At 40.7% G+C, this 17280-nt stretch overlaps 2 protein-coding genes across 3 annotated transcripts in view; one reads left to right on the top strand and one right to left on the bottom strand.

Annotated features, from left to right (window-relative positions):
• The window catches only part of ANAPC7 (anaphase promoting complex subunit 7), a 58713-nt gene extending 51864 nt beyond the window's left edge, over positions 1 to 6849 (top strand). The window contains 1 exon segment of the mRNA XM_036874497.1: positions 5930 to 6849. The gene's annotated coding sequence lies outside the window, so the exon portion shown is untranslated.
• ATP2A2 (ATPase sarcoplasmic/endoplasmic reticulum Ca2+ transporting 2) overlaps positions 1 to 17280 on the bottom strand; it is a 63322-nt gene that overhangs the window by 7660 nt on the left and 38382 nt on the right. For both annotated transcript variants that reach the window (XM_036874494.1, XM_036874495.1), the window contains exons 9-16: positions 11068 to 11156; positions 10341 to 10443; positions 9337 to 9468; positions 3328 to 3450; positions 3010 to 3228; positions 1976 to 2311; positions 648 to 868; positions 2 to 204 (exon numbers count right to left, since the gene is read on the bottom strand). In XM_036874494.1, coding sequence (XP_036730389.1) covers positions 2 to 204; positions 648 to 868; positions 1976 to 2311; positions 3010 to 3228; positions 3328 to 3450; positions 9337 to 9468; positions 10341 to 10443; positions 11068 to 11156 — 1426 coding nt within the window. The remainder of the gene's footprint in view (position 1; positions 205 to 647; positions 869 to 1975; positions 2312 to 3009; positions 3229 to 3327; positions 3451 to 9336; positions 9469 to 10340; positions 10444 to 11067; positions 11157 to 17280) is intronic.

Below are 17280 nucleotides of genomic sequence, written 5' to 3'. Positions count from 1 at the left end.
CAGCCAATAGCCAGGTAACGGAAAAAGAGCCACCCACTGATCAGTGGTTCCTTTGGGTTCCGAGGTGGTCTGTTCATAATGTCCAGATCAGGAGGATTGAACCCCAGTGCAGTGGCAGGCAGGCCATCTGTCACCAGATTGACCCAGAGCAGCTGGACAGGAATTAAAGCCTCAGGAAATCCAAGGGCTGCTGTTAGGAAAATACTGTTTCCATCCAAGGAAAGAAGAAAAAGACCCCAAATTATTTTTGGCCACTATTTAAAATAACATCACCACTCCATCTTCCTCCATAAAAATCAGTGGACAGCAATGATTGTTTTAACTTTTTCCCTGGGCAATCATAAAACATTTATTATATCCAATTCCAAATTAACTTTTACAAGACTAAGAATTTTATGTTACCTTATATAGTTAATTTAAATTCATTTCTATGTTAAAGTGCATCCTTTGCACACTGGAGCAGCCGTCGACAGCCCTCCTGAGGGCCAGAGGAAGTACCTCTACCTTCACAAGGGCCTCCTTCATCTTTCCCGGCCCTCCCTCTCTCCTGCTGCACTAAGAGCAAAGCTGCTGCCACATGAAGAGCAAATCTGGAAAACTGGTCATGACAAGCCAAGGAATACACGTGACCTGCCATAGGGACCCACCAAACAACTTCCCCGACATTGGACGAGATGAGGTAGCGGATAAACTGCTTCATGTTGTTGTATATCGCCCGTCCCTCCTCCACGGCAGCCACGATGGTGGAGAAGTTGTCATCAGCCAGGACCATCTCAGAGGCGGTTTTCGCCACTGCGGTGCCAGAGCCCATGGCAATGCCGATTTCAGATTTCTTCAGAGCAGGAGCATCATTCACACCGTCTCCAGTCTGAAAGGGTTAAAAACCCACCACTGGTTTACACCTGCCACCTAACACGCTGCCAACAAATGCTCAGCCATCCTAAAGCCAGGGAATGACGAATGGAGCTGTTGGGCCTCTGGACAACAGAATTCTCTGGGAGAGAGTTCGTTTTTTTAAGTTGGTGTCATAAAACACGTTTTACCTGGGAAATGTAAAATTGCCAAACGAGCTAATAGGTGACACTTCAGAGGGAAGTGGGACAAAGGGGACTTCAAATTATCTGTATTATTTTTTTACCAAAAAAACACAATATGGCAGTCAAGACAAAATACTTGTATCCACATGGATAAATCTCAAGTAGAATAAAGGCAGACTTCAAAAATATGTAAAACTATAATATATAATATATATAAAGACCAAAAACGGGCAAAAACACTTAAATATTGTCTACAGATACAAAACTATCATTCCCATGTATGTTTTCTATACTTTTACTAAACACCCAGTACTGAATTCAGAATGGTGCTTTCCTCTGGGAGAGAGAAGGGAAGGGGGAGGAAAGAGGAAGGGAGGAAGACAACTATAATAACTGGTTTCAAGCAACAAAATTAAGTTGTTTTTAAGAGTGTGAAGTTTCACAGATAAGCAGCAGAAAGCAAATATGACACAATGTTAACATGTCTCGGTGAAAAAATCAGATGCGAGGAAGAATATGGGAAATGCTTCATCAACAGGTAGCTCTTAAGAGAACACATCACCAGTACATCTCATCTCAGGTAAGGCTATCCAAAACTGGGTGACAAGAGTGTGGATTATGTCCTGAATCGGCTTTCAGAAACGTGAGATACAAACATGTATATTTTAACCACATCAAAGATAAAAAAAGATATCACCAAATATTTCCCCTGTGACTGATTCAGACTTCCAGGTCTTAAAACTTCTCCAGAATCTTCCATGCATGCAACATACAGCATGCCAACTACTGGTCAATAGAACCCTTGAGAAACAGCCCCAGATCATGACAAAAATAAAGAAGTTCCAAATATGGGAGCTATTACTAAAAATTTAATGGTCAGAATTAGAATCTGCTGTGTTTGTGCAGTCTGTTACCCGTACATGTCTAAAGACACTCACCATGGCTGTAATCTCATCAAAAGACTGAAGAAATTCTACAATTTTAGACTTGTGGGAAGGTTCAACTCGAGCGAAACAGCGGGCATTCAAGCAGGCTTCTCTTTGGGCTGAAGGACTGAGCTCATCAAACTCCCGACCCGTGAAGGCCCTTGATGTCACATCCTCGTCCTGCCTGAAGATGCCAATGCGCCGGCAGATGGCCACAGCGGTGCCCTTGTTGTCACCCGTGATCATGATGACCCGGATGCCTGCCTGCCGGCACAGCTTCACAGAGGAGGCCACTTCAATTCTCGGAGGGTCCAGCATGCCCACACAGCCAACAAAAGTCAGATTGGTCTAGAGTTAAAGAATCACCTTATGTCAAAACAGGAAATTCTGGTTTTTCCTCTAGTGTGGACAGCAAAGGTTTCTGCATTTTCTTATGACAGAATTCACACCATTGATATAAATCCAATGAAGAACAGTATTAATTCCAATAAATCAGAAACAATTAAAAATCACTACATTCTTGTTACCAAATAATTCTTTAGCTTTCATAATAATATTCTGAAATGAGGAAAAAAATATACCGAGGAATAAAAACATTTTGATAGTGGCCAATTAGTGGCCCATAGTTCCCAAATTTGTTCCCTGTTCAAGGCTTCAGGAAGTCATATACCTGATATGAAAGTATTCCGTGAGCAGAAAAGTAGACGGAATCTCTCCACTTGGACAATTTGACCTTCAGTAACTAACAAGTGTTTTAAAAATAGCCTCAATTTTTAAAACATCTTAATTTACATGAGAGCTGCAAAATAGGTTTTTAGCCTTGATGATTCTACTTTGAAAGTTATAGGCCTGTATTAAGTTGTTAACTCTGTATGTTTGAAGCAGCAGTCTAAATTATAAAGGTAATACATTTGGCCTGCAGAAAAACAAATAACCGCACCCTTTTCTCGGAAAAAGCAAGACTCATTTGACCTTTTATTGAAGGAGGGCTGTCTGAACACAATGAATGTGCAGGATGTGGGCAAAGAAGCTTTTCATTAGCTAACCTCATATTTAATAAAGTTGGCAGAGTCCTCCAGGTTCATTTCTTCTCTTCTCAGTGGGTTGTCGTGAGTGGCCAGAGCCAGGCATCGCAGTGTGTCGCTGCCACTGCCCCATTCCCGAATGACAGACATGATCTTCTGTTTGACTCCAGGAGTCATGGGGACTTTAGTACTTCCAACTCGAATGTGGGTACACCTGTCAATGACACCTTCGGGGGCACCCTGGAAATGTTACAGATTTAGATCAACAATTTTATTTATTAGCTCACCCAGGATTCCAATCCTGGTAAGAACATCTCAACTGCAATCTGCTGTACTTGCCTTCACAAACATTTTGCTCATTGATGTCCGACTCGGTTTGTTTGGTGTACAGTAAACCGACATCGATTTTCTATCACGTGAAAACTCTAGAGTAAACTCTTTTTTCATCAACTGTTTAATGACCTATAAAGAGAACATATATGCAATATTATTGGATGGCAATTTCTGTACATTTTTGATTTGTTAAACATTCACTAAGTACCTATTATGTGAAAGGCAATGGGGATACAGCAACAGACAAACAAGTTCTCACCCTCATAAAACTTACCCTCTAGTTTGGGAAAGACACACTAGAATGTGAAAGTAGATTATAAGTGCTACGGAGAAGAATATTTAAAAATAAGCAGGGAAGAGACAAAATTATGTATGATTGCGCTTTTACGTAAAGTATTGAGAAGGCAGTATTTGAGTAAAAATGTGAAAGATGTGTGAGTGTGGCAGAGAGAACAGACGTGCAGGCTGACGTGACCTGGCACGTTCAAGGAGCCTCCAGGCCAACATGGCTGGAACAGAGTTTGCAAAAAAGAAGTGAGAGGTTAATGGCAGGGGTGGCAGAAGCAGGTTGTAGGATCTTAAAAGTCAATGTAAGGCATCTGGCTTTTTTAACAGGTGAAACAGGAAGACAATGGAGGGTTTCGAGCTCTGGCAGTTAAGTATTAGCTGAAGCAGGGGCAAGGAACACCACTTAAATATTCTAAATAGCTTTAGATAGTTAGTGGGTACTATATTAGATGTCAGCACATGGACAGTATTTAAAAGTCATGAGGTGAGAAGAGTTCAAGGGAGTAACTGCAGACAGAAAAGGGCGAGGACTGGGCCCTGGAACCTCTTCACCTCTGGTGGGCTGTGGAAGATGCAGCCAAGGAGATGGCAGGGGACAGGGGGCTGGGGAGGGAGGAGAACGAGTGAAGTGAAGGACTTTAAAGGAGGGAGAGACTGACAGGATAAACTGACAGCTCAGGTAAAACGAAGACTAAGAACCTTCAGATTCAGATTTGGACTGTCTATGTATACAACCATGTTACCTACAAAATAAACATACTTTATCCTTCCCAATTTTTATATCTTTGATTTTTCTTGCCTTACTGCATGAACTAGGACTGCCAGTACAACACTGAATAGAAATGTTGAAAGTAGAAATTCTTCTTTTGCCATTAGATATGTTAATTTTGTGTAAATACACCATCAACTTGAAGATAAGTTTGTTGAGTTTTTATCATGAACTGAGATTAAATTTTATCAGATGCCTTTTCTACATCTATTTAAATGATCTTACGTTTTTTTGCCTTTATTCAATTATGTGGTGAATTACACTGATTTCTCCCTAATTCAGACAAGTATTTAATAATAACTGTAGAAATCCCAAAGAACCTCAGCATCCAATGTAGGCAATTATGAGTGGACTGAAGCCATCCTCTCAGCAAGAGTTGCCCCAAGCAACAAAGACAATCACTATGAATTCTACATTATTTGATATATTACTTATGTATTTAGTTTCCATTAAGCATTTGTACCAATGACTCTAGGAAGACTGAAAGAATGGGTAGTGACTCTGAGTGAGGTGTGGACCTCGGCGCCAGATACATCCTAGGGGGAGAGAAGAACAAAGCCATTGCTTCCAGTATCAGGGCTGTGAAGATCAACAGTCCTATCCAAATGGGCCACTAGGCCTTAAAAAGCTGGTCCTGCTCTATTCACCTCTGTACTATGAAAGGTTCTTGCTTTCGGGGGCGGGAGGAGTGGGCAAAAGTTCATTTCTGGGAATTTTCAGTGAGTGAGCACCATGACAGTCATTTCTGATCCCTTCACTCAGCTGCTGTGGCAAAAAATGAGGCAAAGGAGGGCACAGAGCAAGAAAATACTTAGACCGCAGACTCTTACAGAACGGACACTCCTGCCCTTATCTGCAGTGGTCATTACAATTAACGTACCACTTTTTTAAGTTCCATGCTGCTACTTGTTTCCCTTCATTGAGCAGTTACAGGTCTAGAATCATATAATTCTAAACCTCAGTCTCTGTGAAGCTGAATCTTCGGGTTGCTTCTGAGGGGTTTAGTCACACCAACTAATAATAGAGCTGTCAGACAATGTGGCTTTGCAAGGATTGGCCCCCTGCTTAATGACAATTGGGGTGAATTCCCTATAACAGAAACAAAGGGCCTGGATGTCTATTTCATGAAAACCATGTATATCGGGGCAGGATGCCATAGGAGCTGCCCAAGACCCTCACGGCAGTGAGACTGTTAGTTGTGAAGCACAAATAGGGCGACTATACTTCAGCTGAGACATCCTCCACGCCGGTGCGAGTTTTGATTTCTCGGGATAGTATAAAGGAGGCAAAACAATGTAAAGGAAACAGAGTGCCAGAGCAGAAGTCCAGAGTTGCCTCACCCTGTCGCCCACCTTAGGCTGCCTGTGCCGTGTGGTGCCACCCTACTCCCCCAAAACACACTGCCTCCTAATCTGCCCTGGATATCCAGGGGAGGATGAAAGAAAGGAAACGTAGTGACAGCTGACAGCTCATTTAGTAGAAATGAGTCTTGCTTTTGCATAACTAGGAAAGGCTATATTTTTAAGTTCCCATTTCTCCTTATTCTACCAGGAAACCCTGACTACAAATCAAAGAAGTGCTACAAAGAGGAGCCTCAAGCACTAACTGGCAGCCATTTGGAGATGACAGGTACTAAGAGATTATGTGTAGCAGAACCCAATTCCAAAGAAATCTAAGCTCCAAGGCTGGGAGGCAGCAGGTACTGGGAATAGGTCTGGAGACCCACCGTAGGACCTCCTGGCTACACCACCCTGCACTGCACGAAGATGGTGTTCACCCTGGTGCAGAGGGGCAGGCGTGTTTCCAGGGTGGTGGATTGTGGGGGTGGGCCCAGACGGAGACGCTGGGGCCTGACCTGCTTCCTTCTTAGGTACCTTCTGCTCCTGCCCGGCATCACAGTCCCTTCAACCCGTCTTCTCTGGCTTCTGCAGTTCCCATTTCTGAGCTTCCTTAGCTCGCTTCTTGGCGCCATGCTTCTTTCTCTTCCTCTCGTTCCACTTGTACGTGCCGCTGCCTGTTACTCTGACCTTCGTGTGTTCTAACATCTTGTTTGCACACTGCTTACGCTGCTTCTCATCTAAGCAACCACTCACCACTCTGGCTAGGACAAAGGCTGGATCTGTCCTGCAGTAAACTGTCAGTGGATTCTGTGTCCTCACACACTTGGTACAGCTGGACCGGAGTAAAACCACCTGCAACAGAGGCTGGCAGACACTGGCCATCTGGTCAGCCTCCAGCTCCTGGGTCCCCTCAACAGACTGGTCCATCCTGCCTGCCACTTTGTTCAGCCCAAGAAACCCAGGCTCTGGGGCTCCGACAGGCAGGGGGAAGGCAGCTGAGGAGCCACAGATTTGTCTAGTGTCTAGGGCAGACACGCCTGCACCCTGCAACACTGCCACCTCACTGAGCTTTGAATGTCAATGTAGTTGTGGTAATTCTGCTCAAATATAACACGTCAAAGTTTTGATATATTACTAGACTCAATCTGCTAATGTGCTGAGAATCTCTACTTCTATGTATATATTATGAAGAATACTAGCTTGTAACTTCCTTTTCTTGTCGCATCCATGTCAGGTTTTGGTATCAGGGTTATGCTGGCCTCATCAAATGAGTTGATAAGGGTTCCATTTTCTGCCCTTTGTTTTTCTGTGGCCATGCTGCACAGCTTGCAGTGAAAGCACCGAGTCCTAACCACTGGACTGCCGGGGAACTCCCCCAAACTGGTATTTCTTTAGCGTTATGCAGAATTGGGCCTGAGGAATTTTTGTGGGGTAGATTTTTAATTATAGATTCAATTAATATAACAGACACAGGATTATTCCACTTTTCTGTGTCAGCTTAGAAAGCTGTGTTACTGAAAGGACTTGTTGATTTCTTCTACGCCGTCAAAATTGTTCAGAATAGCTTTCTGATCTTGTCTTTGCTATTTCCCTTCTACTTGTATTTGATTTGCTGGTTTTCTACTTTCTTCAGATGGAAGCTTATTTATCTTTTTGTTATCAATTTCTAGTTTAATTCTTTCACGGTCAGCGACCGGCTGTATTTCAATCCTTTGTAATTTGTTGAGTCTTGCTTCATGGACCAGCAATATGGTCTATTCTGGTGAATGTTCCTTATGCATTTGAAAAGTATATTGGAAGTAGCACAATACGGACTTCCCTGGTGGCGCAGTGGTTAAGAATCCGCCTGCTAAAGCAGGGTACATGGGTTCAAGCCCTGGTCTGGGAAGATCCCACATGCCGTGGAGCAACTAAGCCCGTGCACCACAACTACTGAGCCTGCGCTCTAGAGCCCACAAGCCACAACTACTGAAGCCTGTGTGCCTAACGCCCTTGCTCCACAACAAGAGAAGCCACCGCAATGAAGAGCTCACCACAACTAGAGAAAGCCGGCATGCAGCAACGAAGACCCAACACAGCCAAAAATAGATAGATAGATAGATAAATAAATTAAAAAGAAGTAGCACAATAGAAATAAGGGTTGGATTGAGTATATTTAATTTACAGTGTTGTTCCATATCCTGATTTTTCAACTGCTTTTTCTGTCAATTTTTGAGATAGGTGTGTTAAAATCTCCAACTCTTATTGTGAATTCATCTACTTTCCCTTTTATTTCTGTCAACTTTTGCTTCGTGTACTTTTTAAAATTTTTATTTATTTATTTATCTTATTTTTGGCTGTGCTGGGTCTTCGTTGCTGCATGCGGGCTTTCTCTAGTTGTGGTGAGTTCTTCATTGCGGTGGCTTCTCTTGTTGTGGAGCAAGGGCGTTAGGCACACAGGCTTCAGTAGTTGTGGCTTGTGGGCTCTAGAGCGCAGGCTCAGTAGTTGTGGTGCACGGGCTTAGTTGCTCCGTGGCATGTGGGATCTTCCTGGACCAGGGCTTGAACCCATGTCCCCTGCATTGGCAGGAAGATTCTTAACCACTGTGCCACCAGGGAAGTCCTTGCTTCATGTACTTTAAATGTGTTAGTAGTACACATGCATAAACAATTGGACCATTTATTAGCACAAGGTCATGGGCAACTTTGACAAGAGGTTTTGATAGACGAGAAGGAGGCAAAAGCTTGACTGGAGTGGATTCAAGAAAATGGGAAGAATGAAACAATACAATACATAAAAACAGCTCTTTTGAGAAATTTTACTGTGAAGGAAAAGAAGCAGGGTGCTTAAGGCAAAAGAAAGTTTTTAGATAAAAAACATACTATTGGGCTTCCTTGGTGGCGCAGTGGTTGGGAATCCGCCTGCCAATGCAGGGGACACGGGTTCGAGCCCTGGTCCGGGAGGATCCCACATGCCGCAGAGCGGCTGGGCTCCTGTGCCACAACTGCTGAGCCTGCGCTCTAGAGCCCGTGAGCCACAACTGCTGAGCCCACGTGCCACAGCTACTGAAGTCTGCGCGCCTAGGGCCCGTACTCTGCAACAAGAGGGGCCACAGCAATGAGAGGCCCGTGCACTGCAACGAGGAGTAGCCCTCGCTCGCCGCAACTAGAGAAAGCCCATGTGCAGCAACGAAGACCCAACGCAGCCAAAAATAAATAAATTAAATAAATAAATTTAATTAAAAACAAACAAACAAAAAAAAACATACTATTATTTCTCTAATGAAGATCCAGTAAAGATGGGAGATTGATAAGCAGGAAAGATGTTGGGGCTTACTAGACAAGGAGCAGCTGGGTTTTGCTGGGAGCAAGAAGAGTCCATTTCACAGCACCAGGGGAGACGGCAGACCTTATGGGCACAGAGGCTGCATGTGGAAATTATCCATTGATTACTTTTATTTTCGTGGTCAAATGGCCAGACCATTTTACCTTATAGTGAGTATGGGGAAGGAGATATTGCAAGTTTGAGGAAATAAGGTATATACTAAGTTATCTAAGAGAGTAAGAGAGTGAGCAGACTAAGAATATATGGTCTGAGTGATGGGCAACATGAATAAAACACTAAGCTCAAATACTGACCGAGTTGCAGGCATTTGCTCGTTCTATTTTAGAAAGACCCTTCAATTCAGTATCAAATACATTCATCTTCTCTACCAGGCAAGTGAGAGCAGTCTCTGTAGCTTCTCCAACTTTTTCATACACACCCTTCGCCTGTAGTAGTTAAAAGCATACAAATTACAAAAAGGGAAAAGTAGTAAATTTTCTTTAATAAAGACTTTTTCCATAGGTGGACAATCTCTCGTCCATTGTACCATTATTCTTTGGGCCATTTTATCCTATTCTGGAGCATATGATCCAGATAATTAAAAATAAACTCAAAGCATAGGTGTGCATTTTATCTTTTTCTAATAATTAGGTCTTTCATTTCCCTTAACCATAAGAAGCCAATAATCACAGTATTAGTTCAAACATAGCTTTCAAACAGTATTTGTAATTCCTTGTCATTATTTATCATTCTACAGAGTTTACATTCTGTTTCTGTTGGGGACTGGCTTGCCTTTAGAAACCGAAGAATTTATCTCACTGTTTATAATTAAAAAGGGAGGAAAAAAAGGTTTTCTGTTGGTTAAATTTTTATATTATATGCATCATCATCATTCATCATCAAAACAACTTCTAAGCCTCAGTCTGTCCTCTAGGACATAATGTTACCCATCTTAAAAAGCAAGATCAAAAAAAAAAAAAAAACAAGATCAATACCCTATACTTTCAGGAAAAAGTATCCTGGGTTTTAATCATTTATAGTAACTAAGCTATACACAGAAGAGAACATCATGTATGCTACAACTCCTAGTTAAGTAACTGCAATGCTCAGTCACAGAGAATATATGAAAGGCTCCCAACTTCCTTTGGGTAGGGTCGTGCTGGCTCTGATAGAGATAGGCTCTTAATGGAAAGGGAAAATAAAACCAGGAACCCATACTTTCAAAAAGGGAGGAAGGAAGGCTGGATTTTCATTCCACCCACCGCACCCTTGAACTACGAACAGCCAGGTCTAGTTTCTCATTTGTGAGGAGGCTTACCTCATTGTAATCCAAAGCAGAGTCATTACAGAGAGCACAAATTGTTGCCAATTCCACAAGACCATCATATTGATGACATTTCACTAGTTTATCATCTTTATGTCTGTCAAAAGAAAAAGTAACTCTTAGAACACACTGTGGTCATCTCTATTGATTTTTATTTAATTATTTACTAATAAATAGAATTTTGTGGACAACGGACTGGCAAGCATTCAAAAGAAATCTGATGCTGGAGACAGAATGTTTCTCTGGTATCAATAGTTAATCAGTAAAGACCAGGAATTCTTAGTTAATGAAATTCCTCCACCACTGTTATCAATGAAAAACAAACAAGAATTCCCTGGTGGTCCAGTGGTTAGGACTCGGTGCTCTCACTGCCAGGGCCCCAGGCCCAATTCCTGGTCAGGGAACTAAGATCCCGGAAGCCGTGCAGCATGACCAAAAAAACCAAACCAAAACCAAAACCAAACCAAACCAAACCAGAAACCCCACTTGAAAATTTAGGCTTCAAAACATGAAAAAGGGTCACTGGCCTATACAACCTGTAATATCAATTTCAATTTCCAAAGTATGTATTATCAATTTTGTTTTTAAAGAAAATGACCTACTCTGATAAACATGAGCCACATTAGGAAAACTGTCTGAACATTTTAGAGACACTGCCAAGTCTATACAAGCACCAAACTACCAGAGTGGAGCCTTTAAAAGACAAGGAGGGATTACTCACATTTCTCCGATAGGTGCATATGTTGATCCAGTTATGGTAAACTCATTAAGGGAACAAGTATCACTGTCAACTTTGTCCAGAATGAACATCTACAGAAAAAAAAAAGCTAAGTGTTGAAAAGGTATAAAAAATATGCTAGAAAAAACATATAACTTTTGCTAAGACAAAAGGCCTTTCTCACTTCAGTATCAATGTTGATGAAAGTGATTAACTGAAGCTCAGCATGAGGAATATTGTCCCTTATTCCAACTGGACACCACTAAGACTGCCTCCCCCATCCTCCTAACAGTCCGAGAAACAGCATCACCGAGGAGCTGAGTAAATAATAAGCAGCAACAGCACCAGACACAGAAGAGAACCCATGTGAAATCTGAGTTATGAGGACTCTGGGTCAGTCAATTCCAAAGACTCAGCAGTACTCTAAGTTTTTTTCTTTTTTATTAATTTTTATTTATTTATTTATGGCTGTGCTGGGTCTTTGTATCTGTGCGAGGGCTTTCTCTAGTTGCAGCAAAGCAGTACTCTTTAGAATGCTCAGAATTCCAAATTTCAAATGGCTGGCTGAGGAAGTGACATACGTATTCCTGCCTTAGAGCTAACAGTAAAAGCTTAGGAAGAATAAACTCACATTTCAGAGTTGCATAAACACTCCCTAAGTAAAATAAGACAAATTGCTTCTCTACTTCTTCCTACTTATTTTTATTGTGGCAATAGCTCATTTTCTATGAAGCTGCACAACTACATGTATACAGTAAGGAGCCCGCAGAGCTGAATGAACTGATGCTACCAAGACAATACAGATGGAAGCATGCTTAGGAAAGAATTCTTAATTTTACAGAATAATAAAGTGACATAAGCTAGTTTCTTAAAGATGGCTTTTTTTTCTTGGTTTGCTTTACAATTATAATTCAGAAGTCCAGTTTGGAATGATCAAACCATTCTACAATAAGGAATTTTTAAAATGTTAAAGTGAAAAAGGGCCATGTAATGCTTTAAAAACATCTTTTCAGAGCATTCTGACTCATATTCAGTAAGAAAATCTGCTCATTTTTATTTTAAAATAACTTCTTTTGCCTCATAAGATTTGCTTATTATATAGCACATATTTTTTTTCCCCACATCTTTATTGGAGTATAAGTGCTTTACAATGTTGTGTTAGTTTCTGCTGTACAACAGAGTGAATCGGCTATATGCATACATATATCCCTGTATCCCCTCCCTCTTGAACCTCCCTCCCACCCTCCCTTATCCCACCCCTCTAGGTCGTCACAAAGCATGGAACTGATCTCCTTGTGCTATGCAGCAGCTTCCCACTAGCCATCCATTTTACATTTGATAGTGTATGTATGTCAATTATAGCACATACTTTTAAATTCCAAAAGCTTCATTTCAAAAGTACACTCAGAACTAAATCAACCTTGGAACTGAACTAAAGCTATGAGTAAGAAAAAACAATTTTTTAAAAAATTAAAATATACAATGGGATTTAAAACTGTGATGACTCCTGATAAAAGGTGCTAGTTCAAACACATATAACTGGTGTGTCAAATGAGGAAAAGATTCATGTCCAAGGTCACATGCAGCAAGATCACCAATCCCTACAACTTCTTTCTAACAGACACAACATCTAAAAAAGGAAGCTTGGCACAAAGCTCTTTCCAAAGATGTCTGACATTTACAGAAGAGGAAACAAAGGACTAGAGAGGTTAAAAGATATGCTCACAGTTACACAATTATTCAGTGGAAGAGAGAGAACCAGGTTTACCAATGTTTCCCATCAGAAAATTCAACTTTACCTTTCTATTAAAAGTTGTGTGACCCTCGGACACGTCACAACTTCTCAGAGCCTAAGTTTTCTAACCTCTTGAGCAGGATTACCATACGAGTCAAATAAAGTCACATGTGAAAAATTAACTGCACTAAGCCTTATCAAAGCCAGTTGGCATTATTATTACTATACACCATGCCATTTCTTTAATGACACTGTTTATAAAAGTGAAACTCTTTGGGTCTATACCAGAGTCCAAAATATTCTAAGACATTCAGAATTCTAACCCACACCAACTAAATCTGAATGCACATGGGCATTTTAGACTGCAAGCCAGTAAACCATTTAGAAACTGCATGATGAAAGTATCCCGAAGTCAAGGGCAGTTATGCAATCCACTGCAAGAAACCTCCTGTAGAATACTGATTAGCATCAGCTTTCTGTCGCCAAAGGTAGAACAGAACAAAGAGGCAAGCTATTTCTTCAATAGAACATTTTAAATCAAATCATTTAAGGGAAAATATACGAACAAAAACATTTTTTATCATGGACTGTGTTTTAGTCTTAGTTTGAAGTCTGAAGCTGCCCCAACCTTACCATTTTTTAAAGATTACAATTTCACACACTGCTTTATCTTCATGGATATAAGGACTATTCTGAGGAATTAAAGCTTACAGTCTAAGTTTAAACAATTTCCTGGGGGAAACCAAACAGGTAAAATGAAATTCCCTTTCTCTTCCCCAATCAATCAGCTTTTAGCTGACAACTAGCTTTTAGCAGATTCATCCAACCTTTTTTGGTTCCAAGGAAAGAGAACTTAGGTAGCTCAGTTACACCCTGCATCTACTCAAGAAACTCAAGACAAGCTAGAAGCTTACCACTTGAGAGAACACCCCAGTGTGTTTAAACACCTGTCAATTCACTCTAAATCTGGGTTTTGGACAACACAAAAAGTTGAGGGTGTGTATATCAAAAAAATACCATGAATATAAATTTGGCAAGAAAAAGATTCCGAGGGTTCAACTATTAAAACAAGAACAATTTCCAATGCTAAAAAAACATTAACTAAAAACCTGGAGATAAGGCCAAGGGGAGGATGGCATGTCCTTTCAATGTCATTCAGAAGCATTACTTAAAACAAGCACACTCAAAGATTTAGTGTTTTGGAAAAATTTAACATTCTTTCACTGTGCTATTATCAAGGGCTCATGTTTTATGAAGTTGTGGCTTTTTGTCCTCTATAAAAGATAACCTTAGTTTTACTGCCCTATAGGATATTAACCAGTTTTTGTAATCTAACACACATCAATTCTATTCTAATATTGAGCACTTCCTCACATGGTCCTGTAACCAGTTTTACCATCTTACTGATTCTCCCTCATTGAATTAATGAGCCAAACAGAATCTTTGACATGTGTCCACTCAATATTTGTATGAGTTGTGTACCTTTTGGAAAATTACTTTGCCTTGTACAAAGTAGTAGTAGTTTTTTTGTGTGTGTGTGTCAATTTTATATTTAATTTATCCTTCCAGTTTTATTGAGATATAAGTGACATACAGCACTGTATAAGCTTAAGGTATACAGCACAATGATCTGACTTACGATCATCATGAAACGATTATCACAATAAGTTAAGTTTAATGAACATCGTCTAATATATACAAAATAAAAAAGTTTTCTCCTTGTGATGAGAATTCTTAAGATTTACTCTCCTGACAACTTTCATATATAACATACAGCAGTGCTAATTATATTTATCATGTTGTACATTACATTCCCTAAGACTTATTTATCCTATAACTGGAAGTTTGTACCTTTTGATCACCTTCGTCCAATTCCTCCCCCTCCCACCCACACCCCCACCTCTGATAATCACAAATTTGATCTTTTTCTATGTTTGTTTTTGAAGTGTAATTGAACTAAAACTTCCTGGTGCATGGGATAGTGATGCGATATTTCTAAACATTTCAAAATGATCATCATGATAAGTCTAGTTCTCATCTGTCACCATACAAAGATATTACATTATTGACTGTGTTCCCTGCACTCTACATTTCATACCCATGACACACTTATTCTGTAACTGGAAGTTTGTACCTCAATTTCCCTCATCTGTTTCTCTCATCCCCCCCCCCACCTCAAAGTTGTTTAAACAAAACCTAGGGAAATTGAATTACATGAAAGAACTTCATTAAGCTGTACCATTACATTATTTCTTTAGTTCTTATTTTGCTAAGGGAAGGTTTAAAGTTTTTAATTTTATCCCCAAGTGATGGTCAAAACAACCTAAGAGGGCTTCCCTGGTGGCGCAGTGGTTGAGAATCCGCCTGCCAGTGCAGGGAACACGGGTTTGAGCCCTGGTCCGGGAAGATCCCACATGCCGCGGAGCAACTAATCCGTGCGCCACAACTACTGAGCCTGAGAACCACAACTGCTGAGCCCGTGCTCCACAACAAGAGAAGCCACTGCTCGCTGCAACTAGAGAAAGCCCACGCACAGCAATGAAGACCCAATGCAGCCAAAGATAAATAAATAAATAAATATTTAAAAAAAACAAAAACAAAAAAAACCCCAAAATAACCTAAGAAAGGAAGGATGAACACAGAGAATGAAGCAAGTTAAAGGCAATTATTTACTTTCCAAGAAGAAAACATGTCTCATTCAATGTGTTAAGGAAGTACCAATTAGAATTTTATGTAGGCAGGTAACTAGCTGGTTTATAGAACTCTTCCTTTGAAGCTTATGTTAACATACATACACTTAGAGAGAGAAGAACAGGGAAATAAAGTAAGCATAGTCACCTAACACATTTACAGACTGCTTACAGTCATTTCCCCAGTACAAATATATCAGCCATGTAGATAACCTTTATTTCATGACATAGTTTTGGGAATTAAATGATTAATTCCTCTGAAGTGTAAGAAATTACCCTGGGCTCAGGCTACACATACAACCCAATTTGCTTAAAGCACATAAAAAGGCATCAAATTATAAATCAAAGGTTTTAAGATCCAGTAATCCCACTCGTGGGCATATATCCAGAAATGATGAAAAGATATATGCACCCCAATGTTCATAGCAGCACTATTTACAATAGTGAAGACAGAGGGAGACTTCCCTGGTGGTGCAGTGGTTAAGAATCTGCCTGCCAATGAAGGGGACACGGGTTCGAGCCCTGGTCTGGGAAGATCCCACATGCCGTGGAGCAACTAAGCCCGTGTGCCACAACTACTGAGCCTGCGCTCTAGAACCTGCAAGCCACAACTACTGAGCCTGTGTGCTGCAACTACTGAAGCCCGTGCACCACAACAAGAGAAGCCACCGCAATAAGAAGCCTGCGTACTGCAACAAAGAGTAGTCCCCGCTCACCACAACTAGAGAAAGTCCGTGCACAGCAACGAAGACCCAACACAGCCAAAAAAAAAAAAAAAAGACACAGAGGGACTTCCCTGGTGGTCCAGTGGGTAGGACTCCACGCTCCCAATGCAGGGGGCCCAGGTTCAATCCCTGGTTGGGGAGCTGGATCCAGCATGCATGCCACAACTAAGAGTTTGCATGCTGCAACTAAGAGCCCGCATACAAAGAGGTCTGAATGCCGCAACTAAAAAAAGACCCTGCATGCTGCAGCTGAGGCCCAGCACAGCAAAGAAAGGAAGGGGAGGAGGGAGGCAGGGAGGGAGGGAGGGAGGAAGACATGGGAAGAAACCTAAGTGTCTGTCCATCGATAGATGAATGTATAAGGAGATGTGGTATATAGATATACAATGGAATATTACTCAGCCATAAAAAAGAATGAAAATAATTCATTGCCACTTGTTATATGTGGAATCTAAAAAAAGGGTACAAATGAACTTATTTACAAAACAGAAGCAGAGTTATGGATGTAGAAAACAAACTTATGGTTACCAGGGGGTAAGCAGTGGGAGGGATAATATGGGAGACTGGGATTGACATACACATACTTCTATATATAAAATAGATCACTAATAAGAACCTGCTGTATAACACAGGGAACTCTACTCAATACTCTGTAATGGCCTATATGGAAAAAGAATCAAAAAAAAAGCAGGTATATGTATATATGTAACTGATTCACTTTGCTATACACCTGAAACTAACACAACATTGTAAATCCACTATACTCCAATAAAAATTTTTTAAAAAAAGGAAAGAAAATAATGCCACTTGCAGCAACATGCATGGACCTAGAGATTATCATACTAAGTGAAGTAAGTCAGAGAAAGACAAATATAATATCGCTTGTATGTGGAATCTTAAAAAAAAAAAAAGATACAAATGAACTTATTTACAAAACAGAAATAGACCCACAGACATAGAAAACAAACTTATGGTTACCAAAGGAGAAAGGGGGGAGGGGGGGAGGGGGAGGAGGGATAAATTAGGAGTTTGGGATTAACATATACATGCTACTATATATAAAACA

The sequence above is a fragment of the Balaenoptera musculus genome, chromosome 14, assembly GCF_009873245.2.
Source record: "Balaenoptera musculus isolate JJ_BM4_2016_0621 chromosome 14, mBalMus1.pri.v3, whole genome shotgun sequence".
NCBI classification, from domain to species: domain Eukaryota; kingdom Metazoa; phylum Chordata; class Mammalia; order Artiodactyla; family Balaenopteridae; genus Balaenoptera; species Balaenoptera musculus.
This window is presented reverse-complemented; position numbering and strand designations above follow the sequence as displayed.